Source organism: Echinops telfairi, unplaced genomic scaffold (genome assembly GCF_000313985.2).
Source record: "Echinops telfairi isolate 266 unplaced genomic scaffold, ASM31398v2 ScPeMD7_70;HRSCAF=299, whole genome shotgun sequence".
NCBI lineage: Eukaryota > Metazoa > Chordata > Mammalia > Afrosoricida > Tenrecidae > Echinops > Echinops telfairi.
In genome coordinates, this window is record NW_022103968.1 from 72,119,928 (window position 1) to 72,142,377 (window position 22,450).

General features: G+C 48.2%; 1 protein-coding gene and 1 pseudogene across 4 annotated transcripts in view; one reads left to right on the top strand and one right to left on the bottom strand.

Annotated features, from left to right (window-relative positions):
• The window catches only part of DGCR8 (DGCR8 microprocessor complex subunit), a 38,580-nt gene extending 16,350 nt beyond the window's left edge, over positions 1 to 22,230 (bottom strand). For 2 of the 4 annotated variants that reach the window (XM_004701198.3, XM_045291203.1), the window contains exons 1-9: positions 22,123 to 22,230; positions 15,641 to 16,648; positions 14,934 to 15,093; positions 11,938 to 12,080; positions 11,488 to 11,776; positions 8,095 to 8,292; positions 7,800 to 7,901; positions 7,048 to 7,146; positions 5,258 to 5,340 (exon numbers count right to left, since the gene is read on the bottom strand). In XM_004701198.3, the coding sequence (XP_004701255.1) occupies positions 5,258 to 5,340; positions 7,048 to 7,146; positions 7,800 to 7,901; positions 8,095 to 8,292; positions 11,488 to 11,776; positions 11,938 to 12,080; positions 14,934 to 15,093; positions 15,641 to 16,360 (1,794 nt within the window). In that variant the 5' untranslated portion in view covers positions 16,361 to 16,648; positions 22,123 to 22,230. Of the gene's footprint in view, positions 1 to 5,257; positions 5,341 to 7,047; positions 7,147 to 7,799; positions 7,902 to 8,094; positions 8,293 to 11,487; positions 11,777 to 11,937; positions 12,081 to 14,933; positions 15,106 to 15,640; positions 16,649 to 22,122 lie in introns of all 4 variants that reach the window. The other 2 variants (XM_045291202.1, XM_045291201.1) reach the window with 1 other exon arrangement.
• LOC115869979 lies at positions 702 to 1,093 on the top strand (annotated as a pseudogene).
• Positions 22,231 to 22,450: the final 220 nt, after the last annotated feature.

Below are 22,450 nucleotides of genomic sequence, written 5' to 3' on the forward strand. Positions count from 1 at the left end.
AAAGAGAAAACCGATTACAAGGATCTACATGTGACCTCCTCCCTGGGGGACGGACAACAGAAAAGTGGGTGAAGGGAGACGTCGGACAGAGCAAGATATGACAAAATAATAATTTATGAATTATCAAGGGCTCATGAGGGAGGGGGGAGCGGGGAAGGAGGGGGGAAAATGAGGACCTGATCCCAGGGGCTTAAGTGGAGAGCAAATGTTTTGAGAATGATGAGGGCAATGAATGTATAAATGTGCTTTACACAATTGATGTACATATGGATTGTGATAACAGTTGTATGAGCCCTAATTAAACGATTAAAAAAAAAAGGGAAGGCTTTTGTCAAGATGGACTGACACAGTGGCTGCAACACTGTTCTCAAACAATTATGAGGATGGCGCAGATTCAAGGCAGTGTTTCATTCTGCTGTACTATAAATCAGAACCAACTTGACAGTACCTAACAACATTAAAATTAACTTGGTATCTGGACAAAGATGAGACTTTCAACTCCCTATAAAGAGTGACAGTCTCAGAATCCCAGAGCCAGTTCTACTCTATCCACATCATCACCTTAGTCAGAATCAACTAATGGCAGTGAGTTTTGAGTTACTGAAAGAATTAAACCATCGCTCTTTCCCTGTCCCCACCAAGCTGTGCGGGGGCAGAGGCTCTGGTGTGTTCAAGATTCGGTCCCACCCATAACCACCGCCATGGGGGAGAAAGACATTGCTGCTGGGGGTGTCATGGATGTTAACACTGCTTTACAAGAGCTGCCAAAGTCTTACACAAGCACCAAGCTCATCTTTGTGTGCTTGCATCAAACTGTGATGAGTCTGTGGATGTCCAGTGAGTGGAGGCGCTGTGTGCGAACACCACATCAACCTCATTAAGGTGGATGTCAACAAGAAACTAGGAGAGTTGGGTAGGCCTTTGCAAAACTGATAGAGAAGGAAAACCCCGGAAAGTGGTTGGTTGCAGTTGTGTGGTTGTTAAGGATTATGGCAAAGAATCTCAAGCCAAGGATGTTATTGAAGAATACTTTAAATACAAAAAATTAGCAAATAAAACTTTGCTAATTGTTAAAAAAAAAAAAAAGAATTGAACCATCAACAATTTTTCATATAAATCATTAATTTTATACTGCTCTTCAGACTTAGCCAGATTTTAATGACCAGTTTCTCACCTCTCTTTTCTCTATCATATACCATATAAAATGTTACTTTCCTCACTACCCTAACTTTGTGCTATTTCCTCCAAGATTGTACCAGCCACTAAAGCTAGTGGCAATGAAAATTGTAGAATTCTCCTAACTTCTTCAGTCTGAAGCTGTTCAAATATATACTCAACATACATTATAATTTTTAATGAATTTAATGGAGAAGTTGAGGGGGGGAATCAGTAATTAGAAAATAGGGCCTTGGTGATAGAAACAAAGCTGGAGATCACATGACAAAATTTTTCAAGACCAACATTTCTTCATCCCAAATGTTTCACAACAATATAAACAGCAACTGTACACATGGACTTATTTTATTGCATTATAATTAATCATAATGAAATGCATTATAAAGACCTACCTAAGCGAGAAAATCAGAAATGAAGTACACACTCAGCATACATTAAACTGAAAAAAATTGAAGAAAATATTCAAGCCTCAAGTTATAAAACTGAGTCTATAAGCAATATAGGGAATATAGTCACTACACCCAAAAGGACTGGTTGACATTCAACAATTTCAAAAGATAGCACATAATTGAGAACCAATAGTACTAAAGGAAAACTTCATGCTGCACTAAAGGCATTAACCAAAAAGAAGGCTAAAGAAATTGATGAAGTATTAATTCAAATATTTTACAAGCTGATGAAGCACTGGAAGCACTTATTCACCTATGCCAAAATACGTATATATTGGAGATGGCTACCTGGCCAACTGACTAAAAGAGTTCCATATTTATAGCTACTCTACAGAAAGCGACCCAATGTGGAACATGGAAATTATCAAAAAAATATAATTACTATCATATGTAAGTTAAATCTTCCTAAAGATCATTCAACATTGGCAGCAGCACATCTATAGGGAGCTGCCAGAAATTCAAGACAGATTAAATATGCACACTTAGTAAATTAGAGTAGCAGAGTAGATGAAGAATGAGGCATAAGGAGTAGAGGAAAGCTTATTAACGTGCTATATGCAGAGAAAACAACCTTGTTGCTGAAAATGATGAGGTACACTTGAAACATTTACTGATGAAACCCAAGGACCGCAAGCTAAAGTATGGATTACAACTTAATAAAAAGAAAACAAAATTCCCACAATTTGACCAATAGACATGATCATGATAAATGGAGAAAAGACTGAAGTTGTCTGGGCTTGACACAATTGATGTTATAAGAGCCCCCAATAAAATGATTATAAAGAAAAAAATTGAATTTTCAAGGATTTCATCTTTCTTGGACCTATAATCAATGTTTAAGGGATGCAGCAGTCAAGGTGGGGAGAGGGGAGATTTACTTAGAATTAGACTGCACTAGCGTAGGAATGTTTGAAGTTTGAATGGGAATGGGAATTCCTGAAGGGAAGTGTGGTAAAGTTAAATTGCTTAAATATGGCTACTCTAGCCATGTCTTTGTAACTCTCTCCAGATGACTGTTGACATCCTGCAAACAGTATGTGTGGAACACTAATAGAGGGGACTGATCAGTTTTGCCATTCCTTTGGGTTTAAGAGCCATCTCAAAGCAGAAACCATCTAGAGAGGCACCTGTGGAGCACATACAAGATCCTGTCTCAAGTGGTAGAAGCAACAGCACGGAGATCATGTAACAAAGCAAAGGAGCAGCACTAAGACACCAGTGAGGCAGAGTAGAGGAGCAGCATGAAGACCTTGAGACAAAGTAGCAGGCTTCCTGGCCCATGAATTAGGCAGAGGCCAGGAAACCTCAAGACCAAGAGGCTAAGCCTCAGAGAAATATGGCTGCGGGCTGAGAAGACGTGCAACAGGGGGCAAAAGATCTGATCCTGATTTTTAGTAGCCTGTTACCTTCCCTAACAAACTCGCAGAATCATACATAATTGTGAGTTCTGTGCAGCCATTGCAACACATTATCCAAACGGAACCTGTTGGTTGTCAGAATAGGATGAAAGGAAGATGAGGGTGTGAAGGCACGCCTGGCCTCTGCCTTGTGGCAATCAGCCCTGGGCTGGTGTGTGGACATGGATTCTCCTCCCTACTGATGCCAGAGGAGGTCAGATGATGTGCCTGCGCCCCTGGGGCCCCCCATCCCCCATGTAATGTCCTCAGCTACCACTTAAAAAAAAAACTTTAAACATAAAGTAAAAGAAATATGGAAATGAAAATGGTAGAATAGGAAAATATCTAACACAACATAAGGCAGTAATGGGAGAGGTGAGAAACAAAACAAGAAAACAGAGTAAAAGGACATACATACTGCACATACTCGTGTATAAGCCGAGTTTTTCAGCACATTTTTTTAATGCAGTTTTTGTGGTAAAATTAGGTGCCCCTCCCCCCTACTATCATAATCCCAATTCTACCTTACAAATCTGGCTAGACTAGAGGATGTACACTGGTACAGATAGCAACTGGAAACGTAGGGAATCCAGGACAGATGACTCCTTCAGGACCAGTGATGAAAGAGGCAAGGCCTGGAGGGTGAAGGGAATGCGCGGTGGAAAGGGGGAACCAATTACAAGAATCTAGGTATTGCCTCCTCCCTGGGGGAGGGACAGCAGAGAAGGTGGTGGAGGGAGATGTCGGACGGACAGTGTAACTTATGACAAAACTATAATAAGTTGTGAATTATAAAGGGTTCATGAGGGAAGGGGGGTGGGGAGGGAGGGGGAAAATGAGCAACTGATATTAAGGGCTGAGGTGGAGGGCAAATGTTTTGAGGATGAGGGCAGCAAATGTACATATGTACTTGACACAATGGCTGTATGCATGGATTGTGATGAGAATTGCATGAGCCCTAAATAAAATAATTTTTTAATAAAAAATAATAAATTAATGAATTAAAAATAAAATAAAATAATTAGGTGCCCCGGCTGATATTCGGGTTGGCTTATACACAAGTATATAGTATATAAATTCTACTTTTTAATACTACTAACTAAATTAAAAATAAATTGATCTAATGCGCAAAAAGCCAGAGGTTGACAGAATGGGTGAAAAAAACCTATGAAGGTTAAAAGAAAGAATGGATTAAAGATGTATCATGCAAGCAGTAACCCAAAGGTGGAAATAACTATACCAGCATTAGACAAAAATAGCTAAGACAATAATTGTTACTAGAAATAAAGACAAATATTTTGTAGTAACAAGACAGCTAATCCATCAAGAAAATAAAACCACTGTAATACACCACATTCATAAAAACAATGACAAAAATCGCAATGAGGTTCTCTCAATAGGTGCAGGGTATTTAAAAAAAAAACCTAACAACCATTTCTGATAAGATATCTTGAGCAAATAAGGAATAGAGTGATAATTAATTATGAGTGGTGTGGTGTCTTTAGGTCAAAGACAAACAGAGAGATAGGGAAAATAGCCATGTGAAGAAGCAAGAGGAGGTTGAGTGATCAATACCCCCAACCAATGAATGTGTAGGATCCAACATAAGCAAAGAGAGGGACGTGAGACAAATCCTTGTCTCAGAGCCCTCTGACGGAATCAATATGGCCAATACTCTGATTATGGACCGAGAGACAATGAATGTCACTTTTATTAGCCACCTAATTTGTGTCGTTTTGTAACAACAACCCTAATTAAAATAGCTGGCATACAAATGACACCTCAACCTAAGTGTTATACCAAATGATTGATCCCATGCTCACTTCGGCAACACATTCACAAGAGGATGCACCCAGCTAAGTTTGAGAAGCCCTTGCTACAAATTATCATTGGTGAGACTAACACCAAATATGGGTTTTAAAATAAAGAACTATCCACATTTTCTAGACTCTCAACCTCAAAGATGCATTTGCACCATGGAACCATCTACCGAAAAAAAGGAGAATTAATGTACTTCCGAATATACTAAGACTGCATACTCAACGGGAGCAAAAGCCTCCAACCAAAATAAACCTTTTGTCCCGCTTGCACAAAGATGAGCACGTTCTTTTGTGAAATATGAAAAGAACAGAACTGCCTGGATGCTGGAATGATTATATCCTTCCTAACAGGAACTGGGGCCTTGCCCCAGGCAGTGCCAGAGACAGCAATGGGTGGAACAAGGCCAGGACTCACCTCAAGTTCTTCGCTGTCTTTGGGCTTCTCCTCGGAAGTCTGCTTAACAAAGTCAGGGATGAGGATTTCCAATGTAGCTCGAGCTACAAAAAGAAACACCCCAAGGGTAAGAGGTTAGATGCAACCACCTTCCCAGAGCTTGCAGGGGAAGAAAGGCCAGATGCCCCACCAGGTCTCCATGAGCTGTGTACTGGCTACTGTGCAGGGCCCAGGGGGCTGTTCTCATCAGGGAGTGGGGAGAGGGATGCACAAGGTCACCATGGCTCAGAGTGGAGATAAAGTCCTTTCCACAATAGCATGCTTTAGAGTTCAAAAAAAGAGACAATAGGAGAAAAAGACCCAAGAAAGGGGGGAGTGGGGAAAGTGTTGGCAACCTAGTCACCATGTGGAGCATGTATACTGGAATGTGTGTGACTGGCCAGGGTGATCAGTTTTGGGTTAGAGGAAGCATTTGGTGGTGTGAAAAAAAATAGCTCAGCAGGACCCAGATCAGCAGCAACCCTTAGAGCAGCTCACTCCAGGTGCTAAGACCAGGGGAGTGGTGGCAGTGGTCACAGAGAAGTGATCACATCTGGGGGGGCACTATGCTGAGGGCAGGTATGTTAACAGGGCCCTGCCCACAGTATGGAGGAATGGGACACTGAGTGAAGGGAGGTGGTGTGAAGAACGATGAGGAGGGTGACAGCTCAGTGTGACCTGTACTTTTAGGCGCCAGCAAGTCACCTGAGCAAAGATGTCTGGGGAACAGCTAAGAGTCAGGGTTGGAAGGACAACTCGGGGCAAGGGGGCAGGGGGTGGGGTAGAGAAAGTCCAGCATGTGAGAAAAGCAGGCGACTGCAGGGTGGCACACTGCCTCAGCAATGTCCCGAGAACATCTCCACCCACCCACATCAAGCTCCACAAGCCTTTATACCCTTAATAATGGCAGTGCGCTGAGCTGAGGCAAAATATAAGGAGGGCAGCAGGCTTTCCTGGATTCATTGCAAGGAGCCAGCCCAGGAAACTGCACAGAGAGGGTACAAGACCATTCTCCATCTCATGTTCACAAAAGGAAAGTAACCCCAAGGAGCACTCTGATCCCAACTTTCATGGACCCCAAGACCTAGTAAGACACCAATAAAATGGACCAACTCCATGCAGAGTGCAGTGGGAGAGCTATTTTGGAAGACAACATGATCAGGCAAATGACCTCAAGAAGGGGTGTCCTGCTGCCTGTTCAATGGCCTAGTGGTGCACCCCCCGACCCAGCCTGCAATGTGGCCCACACAACAAGCCTGATGTCAGGGGAAAAATGGTTAGTGTTGGGCATAGAAGCAAAGAGAAAACACACTATCAGGAGTAATGAGTCTTAATTAGTAAATGAGCTCTACCGAGGATGATATGCTATGTTCAGCGAGTGGTCATTACCAGTTGGGACTGAAACTAAGCATTCTTCACACCACCATCCACCAGCTTTTCACTTTGCAGCAAACCCCAATTTATTTGGTTTAGAAACAAATCTTCTCTAGGACATGTGCCCAGCGCAGCCCCACTGGCTCGGAGCACGTCTCCATACAGGTGTGCCTGGGATAAGGGTAGCTGCCTGGCAGCAGAGAAGGGAGCTTCATGCTTATTTCCCAGTGCTTCTAGGAGTCTCTTCCAATAAGCATGAATTTTAAAAAAATTAACAAGCTTGATGACAACCCAAGTGAAAAGGACAGCACAAGCCCTCCTCTCACTGCTGCCGCTGAGGCCAGCCCTCCATGACCACAGGCTGCGCAGTGGCCGTGCAGCACCCGACAACACATTACCAGCTTTGTTCTTTGCGAGTTTTTTGCTGCTTGCAGTTCCAGATCCATAAGTCACCCCATCAATGGTCACCGAGGCACCAAAAGGCTCACTTGGGTTCTCTTAAAATTAAAATGATTGTTTTTAAAACACACTTGGTAAAGACATTGAGGGCGTGTACGCTGTGCCCCTCCCTCCCACACACATACACACGACACACCATCAGACACACTGAAAAGCAGGGGTCTGCTGCTGCAACTGTTGGTCCTGAGGTGTGAGTCACAGAGGTGTGGAGGCAGGGCAGAGGGCAGGGCCAGGACTGGCTCAGTAAATGACACGAGAAGGAAGCATCTGGGTCACCATAGGTAAGGACCAATGTCTTTGGCAGACAGGTAGGATCAACACAGGGCAGCTGGGACTGGTATGCATAGGACATAGTGAAGCAAAAAATGAAGGCCCAAAGGGCCTCTCTGGTTCTCACGAAGGTGGTGTGAGCTGAGATGCTCCATCCACCTGGGCCACCAGTTGAGGGAGCCAGCAGAGCAGGGAAGCCAACACAGCAGGTTTTGAGCGCCCAGTGACCGAAGCAGGGACAGAGGAAGAGTGGGGAAGGGCACTGTGTCAGACACCATGAGGAAACACATTGCTGAAGCAAGGAGCTCACCACACCATCTTCTCCCTGCATTCCCTTTACATCCCAATCCCATTCCAGCCGGACCCACAACCCACCAAGAGGTCACAAAGGGGACGATCAGGAGACAAAGTCACCACTTACCACATTCGAAGAAATTGTAAACGGGCCGGACCTTGAGGACCCGCTGCATGTACTCGTGCAGGATGCAGACCTCAGACTTCCCATTGGGGTTAATGACGAACTCTGAGACAAGAAGCAATGGCTGGGTAATGGCCTGGCAGCACACACGCTCCCGGGTCACTGAATGAGAGGCTTGTCACAACCAGTGTTGCCGAGTCTGCATTCGCGGGCTAAACACAAGCTTGGAATCCCATGTCTGTCACTCAGAAGATACTCTTGCCAGCATCCCCAGGGGGAGACTCCAGTCATGACTCACCTTTCTTGGTGGGAGCATCTTGTACAGATAAAGTGATGAGCTTCTGATTAGCCGGCAAGATGGGCCTCTCAGACTCAGCTTGCTTTCTTTTCATTTCTCGGTTGAACTGCCGCCGCTCGGCCCACGTCTTGAACTTTTTCACAGTAACTTGCTCAAAGTCAAAGCGCTTCTCCAGGTAGTCCCGAAACTCCTCAAGACCTGTCCAGGATTTACCAGTGAGCACGTGACTAATCTCCTGGGGGTAAGAGGCCACCTGGGTTTAGTCAGCTGACAAGAGCGCTGCCAGCCAAGCAGTGGTGAGCCAGCCTCAAGACAACCACTTTCCCAGTGGGTGGGAAATGGAAGAAGTATTCCTCTCATTTGGCCACATTAAGTAATGCTGACATGTCCCTGAAAAGTCACATTTTCCAGCTATCTTTTGATTGGTTGGGGGACAAAGGCAAATGAAGAAAAAAAAAATCACCCAGTCAGCCTTCAATGTCTGCCTCCCTGCCCTGGCAGCTGATACAGCTGTGCTCATGGCCAGCCTAGTGTCAGCAGGCACACCCCACTGCTGGCCTGACCAATTGCAGGTCACCCTGTGCTCTCCTCTTCAACTGCCCTGGTCATATCTGCACATGGCAACCACTCCCATTGGCCCTCTTTGCCCACAAGCTCCTGGGGCTCCTTCTCATGGTAGCTCTGATCACTGAGGCTGGTCAGGGACCCATTTCCCATGCTGCACCACTACCCACCTTCCCAGGCTTGCACTTGCCTCGCTTCTTTGCAACTTTCCTCCTGTTCCCGGCTAAGCCCCAGCCCAATAAGCAATGGATCACACTGTAGGTGGTATATGAGACGACGCTGACACAGTGACACCATCCTCAAGACAGGGAAGCTGCCAGATCGACTCTTGAGACATACTTAGGGCTACTTTTTGCTTTGTTTTCCCTGTTTTAAAGCTATAGAACAAAACCCTTCCATTGCAGCCACATAGCACAGATCAAGCAGAACTAGGTGTTCCTATACACACAAAAGCAGACCTAGAAAGACCAGGGGATGAAGAAAGGGCAGAGGTTTCTTAAAGTAAAAGGGGCACACAGAACTCCCAAGACTGGGGGTCTTTGGGCAATATAACTTTCAATCAAACAACAGATAGGTCTATAGATAGGTGAAGAAATGGTAACACCCTTGGGGTCTTAAAGGCTTGAAGGTAATCAAGCGGCCATCAAGCTCAGAAGCAACAAAGCCCACATGGAAGAAGCACACCAGTCTATGCAACCACGAGGTGTCAAAGGGATCAGGTGTAAGGCATCATCAGAACAAAAAATCTTACCATAGTGAATGATGGGGGGAGTGCGGAGTGGAGATCCAAAGCCCATTAGTAGGCCACTGGAGATCCCCTTGCAGAGGGGTCTCGGGGAGGAGATGAGCCAGTCAGGGTGCGATGTAACAACGATAAGAAACACAACTTTCCTCTAGTTCCTAAATGTTTCCTCCCCGCTCCCACTACCATGACTCGAATTCGACCCTGCAAGTCTGGCTAGACCAGAGGATGTACACTGGTACAGATAGGAACTGAAAATACAGGGAATCCAGGGCGGATGAGCCCTACAGGACCAGTGGTGTGAGTGGCGAAACAGGGAGGGTAAAGGGAGAATGGGTAGGAAAGAGGGAACCGATTACAAGGAACTATATGTGACCTCCTCCCTGGGGGGACAGACAACTGAAAAGTGGGTGAAGGGAGATGTCGGACAGTGCAAGATATGACAAAATACCAATTTATAAACTGTCAAGGGCTCATGAGGGAGGGGGGAGCGGGGAGGGAGGGGAAAAATAAGGACCTAATGTCAGGGGTTTAAGTGGAGAGAAAATGTTTTGAGAATGATGTACAAATGCGCTTTACACAATTGATGTGTGTATGGATTGGGATAACAGTTGTATGAGCCCCTAATAAAATGTTTAAAAAAAGAAAAAAGAAATGGTAACACCCAGGGGTATACAACATTCATTAGAATAGCCAATCATTCAAGAGCAAAAGGGCAGCATTTGCCCAGATATAGAGCTCAAAAGGCAGGTAGGGATAGGAATCAAGAAACACAGGATGGACGTGCTGCTATGCTGTGGGAATTGTGATGAAGCTCACAAAACACAATGTGCATGAAAAACCAATTTCCTTTGTAAACCATCACTCAAATCACAATTTTAAAAGATCACCTAAAAATGGAAGGGAAAAAATGACAACCAACAAGAATACAGAGTTGTCAGCTATTTTATGTGTATACGACACAGACTTAAAAACAAAAACACACTATTAATGAAAAGGAAAGCTCTTAGGTGCCTGGGCTGCCTTTTGCGCGCCCTGTCAGATGAGAGGGTCCTTCTGGGAGGGTGGGGTGAAGTGCTTTCTGGAGGCCAGAGTTAGTTCTTAGGGACTGCAGTTCCTATGCACTAGGGTCAGCGCAGGCAGCCCCAGCCTCTTCATTAATCCAGAAATGGATGATGCCATATAAGGAAACAGGTTGTGGGACAATCAGAGAAGGACTTTAAATTACATATATGTAAAGCCCTCCAAGATATGGAAGGAATGCAGTTTTGAGGACTAATACTCATAAAAGTGGATTTTGTTCTTGAACAGTATCCCAGTAGATTGAATGACATTTGTTGGCTTGAGGTCTAATTTTTTAATAGATTTGATAATTTTTATGTTAATGCAAATTTGCATGGAAAAGAAAATAGTAGAATGAAAACACTAGATTGAATAGTATTCAAAATTAATCTAGTGTGGCGATAGAGAAGGGGAAGTTTTGGTGCCATATTTCTCCATGGTGTTGGACTTAAATCAGTTGAAATGTATTTCTGTACCACAATTTATGCTTTAATAAAAATTTGCTTAATTAAAAAAAAAAGATATGGAAGGAGGAGGTTGCCCCCATAAAATAACAGTTTTGAAGTGGAGCCGGCTGCAACACATACCAAATTAAAAACTCATTCCCATGGAGTCTCCCAGCGACCATCGAGGACAGAGGGGAGCTGCCCCGTAGGGCGTCCAAGGCTGTCAATCTTTATAGGAAGAGACTGCCTCACCTGCTGATTAGCAGCGAGTACTCCAACCCTGGAGTCAGTGGGGATCCTTAACCCACACACAACAATGAGAAATCTGGAAGCAGGTGGCCATCTGACATTGAGATAGCAGGTGAACTCCAAGGCTTGAGAGCCCCGAAGGGAGAACTCAGACTTGAAATGGCAGATCGCACAACACAGAGCCGAATGAGATACACCCAATGAGCAACAGCGGGTCGCAACCCTGCATGTAAGGACAGGAGGCCCACTTTGCACACGAGTACCAGTCCAGCAAAAAAGAGAGGACTCAAAAGATGTGGGAGGCAGTAGGCATCTCACCCTGGAACTTACCAACGGATTCGTCTTTGCACACCTCAACTTTGGCTTTTACTTGCCCCAGGGCCCCGGGGGCAGCCTCAGCCCCCATTGGGTCCTTTTCATCAAGGGGCCCGCAGTCAGTGCCCAGGGTGTCGAGCTCCTCCTGGGGGAACTCCAGCTCAGCGATTCGGTTCAGGGGCTTGACAGGCAACACCTCCACACTCCCACTGGGGTTGAGGTCACTGCTTTGCTCCCGTTCCTCGTTGTCCTTCATCTTCTTGTAATGCAGACAGGGAATGCTGCTCAGAGGAGGGTCATGTTTCTGAGGACAAAGAGAGCACTCGGAGGTTACTGGGACAAGCTACTGTTCACTCACTGCCTTTCACATCTCTCTCTTTCTGCGTGAAGACAAGGCCCATGCAGACAGGCATGCTCCCACTGGAAGACAGACAGAATTCAATTCATGACTTCAGCTTCCCCTACCCGTATGCTTCCCGTTCCCAAGAAGTATGGCCTGGACCAGGTGACCACCCGAGACTCTCTGTGCAGGTACACGGGGACTCCAGAGTTATGGAATGTCATGATCCACCCATCAGGCAATGGTTCTGTAGGGGGACGGCCACGACCTATAGAGAAGACAAGAACTTCTTCAAAGAACTTCCAAAATATTTTCTTCAGATACAAGATGGCTTACAAGAGAATGCATAACAAATAAAATCAGAAAACACAACTGAGGCCTGCAAAATCCCCCCACAAAGTGGGAGAATACTGTCCACCCATACCACCCAGCCCCTAATTGGGCTTTGTCTGCCCCCTCATAAGGCCTAAATTTTATGACAGTGCACCCCTCTGCATGGCCCCTGCTCTGGGTCCACTGCCCAGACCAGTGTACATGACAGGGGCTAGGGATAGATTTGCTGACTCGCATATGAAAGCTCCCTGTGGCCTTAGCTCCCTAACTAGCACCGTGGGCAAGAGATCTGTCATCCTCACCTAAGAGCAATTATACTTCCTTTACTGACAGGTAACACCTAAGAGCAATTATACTTCCTTTACTGACAGGTAACCCATCCATCAACCATTGATCCCACTGGACAAGCTGTGAGCAGAGTGGAGCCTGTCACTTCGTGCACACAAACACTACTTCCAATTAGGAACTCTTCATTAGAAGGTCCTGGATAAAGTGGGAAAAGAATATGGTATAAAACCCAAAACCAAAATGCCAGACTTCCTGGTCAGATGAGAGATGGTTGAAGACCTGAGACTAGAGGCCTTAGCTACCCTTCAGGTCTGGAAATGAGTTCACTCCCCTGTTCGATTTTCACCCAAAGGGCAGCAAAGGTCTAGAAGATGAACAATTACACTGAGGGGCACACTCCCTTGAATCATCAGCCTTGGGAAATCCAAAGGGCATCATTAACCCCAGGACAAATTTGAAAAGGATTAGGAGAGGAAGAGGAATGGACACAGGAAACATGAGGAGGAAGTGGGATGAGGGATGTCAGGTCTCGGGCGTGGCCTTGAGTGACATGAAACAAAATACATCTGAATTGCTGAACAAAAACCTGATCAGCTCTGTAAACCTCCACCCAATTCCCAATCAGAACATTTTGCTTCAACTAATAAACATGGAAGTTGGGTTTTCAGCCACTCCTTCACTGCCTGTTCTCTTCTTTGGCAGATTCCCGACTTTCACAGACAAGCCACAAAACGATGTTTTAGTTGCATGACACCCCATCAGACCTGGCTGCTGGGGTGTAGCACCATGCAAGAAATGAACGAAACCCAGTTTTCTTCCTGGCACTGGGAGCAAATTCCCAATTTGGAAACAAAAGATAAAAAGGAAATAAATGATACATCCCCTAAAAAGTGTCAGTGACCCACAGAAAAGTACTAGGACCTCCCAGCCATCTCCATTCAGTGGGCCTGGTCACTGGCCTGCCCTGCACACAGGCATTCTGAGGAAAGCAGCCGAGCCAGACCATCACCACCAGCTTCCTAGAGCCTGAACTGCACAGCCACTCTGTTCCTTTGGATTTGGGCCAAGACAGCACACTGCCTCGTGCATCGCTGCACTTGGAGGAACAAATGCACTCTGAGGGCCAACACCAAACAGGAGCACAGCTTCCCATCAGGCCTCTCGTGTGTTCTGAAAGGAACAGTCAAGTGTGAGGGGCCTGGGCACCTGCCTACTGTCTGCCAAGAAGAGGTCCCCAGGAAGGCCCACTGCTAGGTGCAGCCCAAGAACAGGAGCTCCAGGGGGCCAGAAAGGCTGCCGGGGACAATCAGCCACAAGAGATCACTGTCACTATGATGCATCCCCTTCCTAAGCCCTCTCCAGAGGCCAACAAGCCCAGCACAGTCCTGCTAACACAGCTTGCCACCTGACAGAAATGCTTGCCACCTGAATTATTGACACCTCCACTCAGTGAGTTAGGGCTCCACCCAGTACCTTTCCTACCTCCTGCTTCATCAGCTTCAGTCCAGGGTTGCACCTGTGGCTCTCTTTGGCCCCACTCTCCACCACAACGTGGGCAGCACCTCAATTCTTCCCCATAGGTTCCTAAACTCATTTGGTCTACTGCCCCCTTTGCCAAAAAAAAAAAAAGTATTCAGCACCGCACCTGAGTCCCTAATAATTAACACCTCAGGAGAAAGTATAGGTATATGTTTTGCAGGTCCCCTGGATTGCTTAAGCACCCTTGCCACCAGGGCATGGTATTGCCCACTTTGAGAAACACTGACATAAGGCCACAACTGAAATAACCCTATGCACCTCCCAATTTCACTCACTGCTGTCTCCAAACCCAAACTGATCGCAGATCCCTCCCCTGTATCTTCTCTGAACATGACCACTCCTGCAGGAGGGCCCAGTGCCTTCCAGAAGTCTAGACACAAGAGTGACCGTTTCCAAGTCCGCTTCTAGTGGTTTCCCAAAATGCCCCAGTGGTACAGTGGCTAAGCACTCAGCTGCCCAACAGAAGGTAAGCTAACCACGCTGACCACCCGAGAGCAGACCTGCGCCCATGCACACAATGACCTTGGATGACCTCCGGAGCTGTCCTCCATGTGACTTACTCTCAGAGTCGCTACTGGCACACACCAACAAGAGTGAATGCTCCCCACACTGAATACAACCCAAGGCCTGAGCAGAACCTGCAGATCCTGCCACCGCCACAGACCCAGGCCTCTGTCTCGACTCTCTTGTTATCCCTTTTTTTCTTTCCCTGGGCTAAGCACCAGTGCACCAACCCAGGGACCCTTAGAAGCTTGCCCCCACCTGTCAAATTGCCACTCACCCTGTGGTGTCCACCTGGCATGCTAGGCGTCTTAGGGCTCCCTGGGGTCCTGTCCCTTGCCCCTTCATCAGGAGTCTCTGCTGCTCTCAACCTCTTACTCACTGCCTCGCCCCAAGGCTCAAAAAGACACCAGTGAACATCGGTGGCTCCAGGGATGCTGCTTCCTGGTAACTGACTTACTTTTGAGCACAGTTTTTATCTTGGTCATCATTGGCTGCACACTGGTCTCGCCATCGGATGGATGGTCACTGTCCCCTCCGTATTTGTCCTCCAGGCGCCTCTTTTTGGGTGCACTCAGGCCCTCCTCCAGCAGAGCATCCACATCATTGTCAAAATCATCCTGCAAAACAAGCTGTTAAGATACCATGACCACAGGGCCATGACTTCCAGGGTGGAGGCAGGACTTCCTGTGCCACAGGAAAGGCTGGCAGTTACTGAGGCTGGCCCCAGAAGAGGGGGTGCTCTCAGAGGTGGGGGGAGGGGGGTGCGCACACCTGAGTGTGCCTTTATGATACATAAGCATCTGAAAGGCAAACAGAATAAAACCACCAGCTAGAGCCACCACACCCACCCACCTCTGGGCCACAGCCCCCATCCTGCAGTTCTCAGCAATTTCCAGCCCAGGTCTGGGAAGGGTGGTCCAAAGCCAGCTTAGTAGCCCCAGGGCTCCAGATCCCTCTTTTAGATGTGGGCTCCTTGAACCTTCCTCACCCACCTTAATGTTAGCCCACCTCAGACCTTTGGGGCTTTGTGTTTTTTGTTTTTGCTTCTCTGCAACACCAGATTTTGACAGATGCCACGCCTCCCAAACACCTTTCTCTGAGTGTGTGTGTGTGTGTGTGTGTGTGTATGTGCCAAAAGCCCTTAAGAGTGCATCACCGACATACCTCGTAGGAGAAATTCAAGGCCTCTTCGTCCACTCTGTCTCTCTGAACGATTGCTTTAGCCGTGAACCCGCCTGTGCCTTCTTCATCTAGCTCCAAATTGTCAGTAAAATCTTCTAACTCATCGAGCACTGCATACTCCACTCTCTTTTCCTGTTCCAGCTCATTCTCCTCATCCTTCTGCTCAGCGCTCTCCCCCCCTAGGCCTACCCCGTTACCAACACTCCTGCCAAAGGGACAAGCATGCATGTCTCCACCAACAGGGCTAAGAAGCAAGGTGCTCTCAGCCCGCAGGCCACGCTCCGCTCCTGTGTACAGCACCTTCCTGTCCTTACTCCTGCAGCTCTCGGTAAAGCTCACACTAATCTTTACATCCTTAAGCAACTTAAGGTCGGGGGAGAACTTCCGGACCGCAGGTGCATGCCGGGCAGTGCGCGGGCTGTGGTCACTACAGTTCGGGTCTATGAGCAGGCGGCCCTTAGAGAAGGCTCCTTTGGAGAGAAGAGATGGTCCGTAGAAGTTGAAGGGATCCTCAGCAGGGGGTTCGGCCTGCCCATCACCACCAGAGCCAACGTCCATTACCTCTGCATCACTGGACGTTTGCAGGGGAGGTGGTGGAGACTGTTCACAGGGCAGTGCTGGGAAAGGGCACACTCGGCTCTCCATCATTGCTTCTCCTGCGGCCTCACATGGGACAGGAGAGGGACTCTCACATGTCTCCATGTTAAATGCAGTAAGGCTACTGTGAAAATCAGAGTTTTAGGAACCCTTACATAAAGCTACCAGCTGGCTAACATGCACAAGTCCGCCGAGACCCGGGTGCTGGCCGTCCTGCCCGCGCTGCACACGCTGGCGGCTTAGTCAAGCTGGCCACATTGCTCTTTTCATTAATGTAGACAGCTTTTAGAACCACTGCCTCAATTATTGGAAATCACAATGCACTCAGCTTAAATGACTGGCGACTACGTGAGTCTGTCTCTTCATGCCAAAGTGGCGCCTGTCTTCTTCCCCCTGCAAAGAAATTCAAAAACATGGTCACAAAATGACAGGAGCTGGCCCCCCCTGTCTAGCATGCAGTCAGTCAGGTGCTATAAACCGATGACTTCAAAGAATGCAGCCTAAGAGAGTCTTTGAGGAATCAAACCAGGTAACTGTTCTTTACTTCTTCTCATCATTGAAGTTTTAAGTTAAAACAAAGCTCAATCCCTTTGGACCCTTCCTTTGGGAGCACACACACTATAATTTTATAACTCAAACAGAATTGTAACAATTACATTACACCTCACTCCAGCATTCCCCTGCCTCTGGTCACCAGTTAAGTACACATGTGTAAGGCTGCCCTTTCCAGAGCACACACAAAATACATGGTTTTCCTTGGACCAATGAGCAACAACAATCCACTCACCTGCTCAGGCTAGCCCAATCAGAGGGCAAGCGTGGTACCCCCAGGCTCAGCTCTGTGGCACTAGAGGCCTAAGAGGTGCTGGCAGGTGCTCTGCTCCCAATGGGAACCCAGGCTCTCCTGGGTCTACCAGGTGGTGGCCCATGGATGAGGGACAGATGCAGGACGCTGAGGTTACCAAAAGTGATGACACAGTTTGGTTGCTAGGAGAAGAGGAGGGTGGAGGTTTGTGGGGAGCTTGTGGGTGAAGTCAAAGGAGGCAACTGGAGCAGAGGCAGAGAGCATCCTGGGCATCAAATGAAGCGTGGCTCCATCCTGGGACGAGGGGCCGCTGATGGGGAATCAATGCCGGAGCCACAATGAAGTCCTTGTTAAAGAGAGGGTGGGCGGATAGGGCACAGTCCTCCAGAGAGGCCCAAGCAAGAGACTAGAGAAGAGACAGAAAGTCCAAAAGTGCTGACAATACAGAACTGAGCACACTTGCTGACCAATGGCAGCTGGGGGAGAGAAAAGAATATGGCTTTGGAAGGATGTGTCTTCCTAGCTAGACATAGATGTTCCAACATCAAGGTGAAACAGCGATAGCAGATAGCTACACCCACCCCTACCCCTCAGCCAGGCCTGTCCACCTGGGGCTCAGACCACAGCTCCACAGCTGGGTCCCCAGAATGTGTCAGCCAGGGCGGTGGTCACCAAGATCCTAGGAGGGAGGCCACCCAGAAAGGGGGAACACAGACCAGGGAGACAGTTGAAGACAAACCCTAGGTAGCGGCGCCATAGAGCAGCATGGGAAAAGATGTCACAAGACTGAGAAAACAGGTCAAAGATGGGCAGCCAGAAACCCCAAAGGAAGCTGCTCAGGGCTGAGGGAAGATGGACCCACAGGCACACTCCCCTCTGGGAATAAACAGGATAGAATGGATGAAACACGCTTCAGAAGCTTACAGGGAGGACCAAAGCACAGTCTGAAGAGAACCTGACGTAAAAACAAATCTTCTCCGAATTTCCACTACGAAGGGAGGCACTAACACGAGCCAGTCTCTCCCACCTGCTGGACACAGTTGCAAGCACAACAAAGTGCCATTCCATTTTCTTGATGCTAAAATGTTTTCACATTCCTAAATATGACCTAAATTTAGTGCAGTACCCACCCAAAGGGAGTCCTGGTGATTCAGCCATGAAGGTGTTCGAAGCCCCCAGTCGTTCGGCAGATGAAACATGAAGCAATCTGCTTCTATACAGACTGACAGCCTGGCAAACCCTATGGGACAGCTCTGCTAAGTCCTCTAGGGTTGCTGAGTCGGAATGCAGTGACGATGGGTTTGTAAGGTTTACTTTTTTAATTCATCCTCCGTACCCACCCAAGCTTATACACCAAGGATGAAGCTTAAAATCAAGGAAGTGGGGCACCTCAGTCCTGGGCTGCAGTAGGTGCTTACAAGGTTGTAGTTAAGCAGGCACAGGGAAGGGAAGTGGAGCAAGGCTGGCATCCTGGCAACAAGAGCATTTCCAGGGAGAATGAGTGGTCAGCATGCCCAGTGTTACAGAACACAAGGGAGACCAGGGCCAAGGGCTCCTCAGAGGGCTCGGCAGCTGGCAGGTTTGCAGATAGCGAGGAAGGGTGACCCACCCGTAAGCCAGGACTGAGAGAGCAGAGAAGGCAACCAAGGAGAAGATTCAATTAAGTGGAAGAACTGGAGGCAAACGGTGGTAAAAGAAGAGGAAGCCTGGGACCAAGGTAGCTAGAAGTGAATGGCTGTGAGTGGAGGCAGTCTCCCTCAGGATGGGGCAGGGCAAGGCCACCCAGCCAGAGGGGCAGGTTCAAAGTCTAGTAGCAAAATACCCTTGGACAAATTCTTGCCTTTTTCCTTGGCTCAGTCAATTCAACTAATGGATCTTGCAGGCCTTCCCATGTGGCACACACCATTCTAGGTGTTGAAGTCACAAAGTCCTCACCCTCACCGAGGTTTGATTGGAAGAAAGGAACAGCGATGAAGAGAAGCATGATTCCAATACTAGGTGTGCACCCGAGGGATCTCACAGAAATGGCATGAACAGGCTCAGGCAGGAGAGCACACCCTCATCACACCTCAGCTCACCAAAGCACCCCTCAGTGGCCAAAAGATGGATACGACCTAAGGGCCCATCAACACATGAATGGCTAAGTATACCGTAGGGTATACTCCATGGCAAAGAAAAGAGGGCTCCGGATCCAACTCGGCTCAAGGATGAACCTGAAGGAGACTCTGTTGAGAGAAATAAGTCTCTTTCTCCCTCCCTCCATCCACCCCCACACATTCCAAGTATTGAGTGTTCTCACTTTTATGAAATAAGTCAATTTCACACACAAAACACACATACAATCTAAGTACTGTGCACTCTCATTTTCAAGAAATAACACCAACAGGTAACTAAATATACTGGCAGAAGTGTGTTTCACTCTCTAACTAGTAGACACTGACAATGGGGAAGGTTCACACCGGGAGGGTACCAAGTGCAACAGTGATGTCGCTGAAGTAATATCAGGAAAAAGGGCCTGTGGGGAGCTGCTACAGCACAGCCAGGGAAACCTCTGAGAACAGGAACAGGGGAGGAGGGACCTGTTTTTCCAGGTCTTGTGAGTTTCCCACCTGTGATGGGGTGCAGCCTTGCCACTCTTCGTTCACTTGTTTTACTGGAAAAATTTTATGAATTCTCCGGCAAATTTTGACAGATTTTGAAATAAAATACAATCACCAGCAAAATATGTATGTGTGAGTGGGTGTCTCATAATGTGCCTATGTATGTGAATATATTATACACATGTATGCATTATGTGTCTGGGTTAAGTACAGCACATAGAGACCTAGTCACGGCTACTTCTCAGACACACCTGAACACTGTACAGGATTGCATTTCTGGGTTTGAAAGATTAGGACTAAATTTCATGGGCCATTCAGTCAATTGGTGAGTAGTGGCTGGGGTCTTAAAAGCTTGTGAGAGCCACCATAGACTCAACTACTGGTTTCTTCATCTGGAGCAAAAGAGAAAAGAAAACCATACACTAAAAAGAAACTAGTCCACAGAATAGTCTACTTGAACTACAGCCTCATCTACCCAGAGACTGGAAGAACTAGATGTGCCCGATCATTCTAATCAGAGCCACAATAAAAGGAGGTTGAAAGATGGGGAGGAAAATGTAGAAAGAACAGAAGCTGGGGGACGAGGAACACACACACACACACACACACACACACACACACACACGCACGCACGCATGCGCGCGACACTTACTGGATTGGTTGAGGCTGCAGAAATCTAGGAGCCTATAGCCCTGGGATCTCTTAAAGTTTGTATCAAAATTTAACCCTGGGCCACATCGTAACAAAGTAACAGATCAGCTGTCAAATTAACAAACATCACACGAAGTACTGAGCTCCTTTACATAAACACACACACACACACCTATTTGAGATTTTAGAGGAAGATGGGCAAGGAGCCCAGTGAAGAAAATGGGAACCCGCAGCTGGAAGGAATGAGAACAGTCCCTACACTGTGACCAGCATCACTGAACAATCTTTGCAGACACCGGTGAACAAGACACAGAACTGTTGTGTAAACCTACACGAAAATACACTAAGATGTAATTTTCAAAAAAGCCACTCAGACTGTCATATGCTGAAAAGCAAAATAGTGAGAAGAAAATGGGGGTCTCCGACTTCAGAAAGAGTGGGCAGGGCGGCCTCAACCTCTGAAAGCCAAGAAGTGAGTCACAGTGAACCTGAGGTGGGAAGGAGAGCAAGAGCAAAGGCTGACCCTCAGTCTTAAGAGGCATCAATGGAAGCCTGGTGGCAGAGTGAGGGCTCTGCTGCTCCTGGAAAGGTCATCAGTTCAAACCCACCTGCCCCTCCACAGGAGAGACAAAATGAGATCATCTGTTTCAGTAAAGATGGGAAGCCTTGAAAAACCCTGTGGAGACAGTTCTAGTCTGTCCCACTGGGTCCCTAAAAAAAAAAAAATCGGCTAAATGGTGATCGGTGGATTTGGGTTTGAATGGGCCTCAAATAACACGTGGAACTGTGGAAGAGGCAGCTGGAATTCCCACCCAGCTAGATAGGGGTGTCCACAGTACAGGGAGGGTACAATCAGTTATAGAGAGGACTCTTAACCACCCCAGGACATGGGCCTGGCCTGAAGAGAGCCAAACGTTGGCTTTCCCACTCTTCAGCCTCTCGGCTGCTTCAGCTTATTGAACACGATGCAAGCCTCACCTGGCCTGGCCAAAGGGCTGTGAATGGGCAGCAGGCCCACTGGACCCAAGACCCAAGTTGAGACCAAATGGCTCAGCCTTTCTTGGAATCCTTGTGCTGGGCTGGCAGATCCCGGCTGTGGCTGGCTGGCTGCATGTGGTCAGCCTCTCCTGCTGCAGCCTCCAGCCTACCCTGGCAGCATGACCTCATTGATCCTTGTCATCCTCCACTGGGTCTCCTAGCCCAGACGCCCAGCAGGATCGGTGGCCAGGGAAGGAAGGTCCACGGCCCTCGTTCAACCTGCCCGGGGCATGAGGTGGGGTGCGGTGGGGTACCAAGGAACATGCAGGCATGCAGTTGGCCAGGCGGTGGGTCCCGCACATTGGCCACCCGGATCCTGAGCGTCACTCTCAACAGGTGGCTACCTCCCAAGGTTTTGGCAAGATTTTCCCTCCAAGCCAACTGTCCCACTGGAAGCCCACCCCGGTGATCTACATGCCAAGTCGATAGCATTCAAGGGAGCATCCAGGGGGTACAATGGACTTAGGAAGGGGCTTCTCGGCTGTCCCAAACGGCCTCGAGCCTCAGGCGTGGCCAAGGCTACTTTCCCGCCCGGGAAGCAAGGCCCGCGAGACTCGGCCCCCGACTCCCCGCCCAGCGCCTTGGCCGCCATGTTGCCTGGCAAAGGCTAGGACTTCGCGTCGCTCGTCCGCCTTGCGCTCCACCCCATCCTGTCTCGTCCCGTCCCGTCCCGCTGGGCGGCAAGCGCCCGCCATGGAAAAAGGGCGCGCCTCGGGAAGGCCGCGGCGTCCGCCCGCCCAGCCCGCGGGGCGCCCTTCGCGCCCCGCACCTACCTCAGGCGCCTTCGGCCTGCCGGAGCCCGCCCGCGGCAACAGGGAGACCCTCAGAGCACGAACGCTGCCGCCTCCACCAGCGAGGAGGCGCCTTTCCGACACCCTTTCTCCGGTCGACGGACCCCGTCTGCTGCCGCGCCGGGCGAACGGAGGGCGGGCCTTCACAGCGCGCAGCCAATCCCGACACGCCATCGCCCCGATTTGGGGAAGTTGCGGAGCGGGCTTCAGAGTCCACCAATCGACTATTCGTATCGGTCGCAGACTCGGCACATTAGCCAATCGCACGGCTGCATGGGCGGGACCAGGCTCTAGGGCTGCGGCTGCGCTA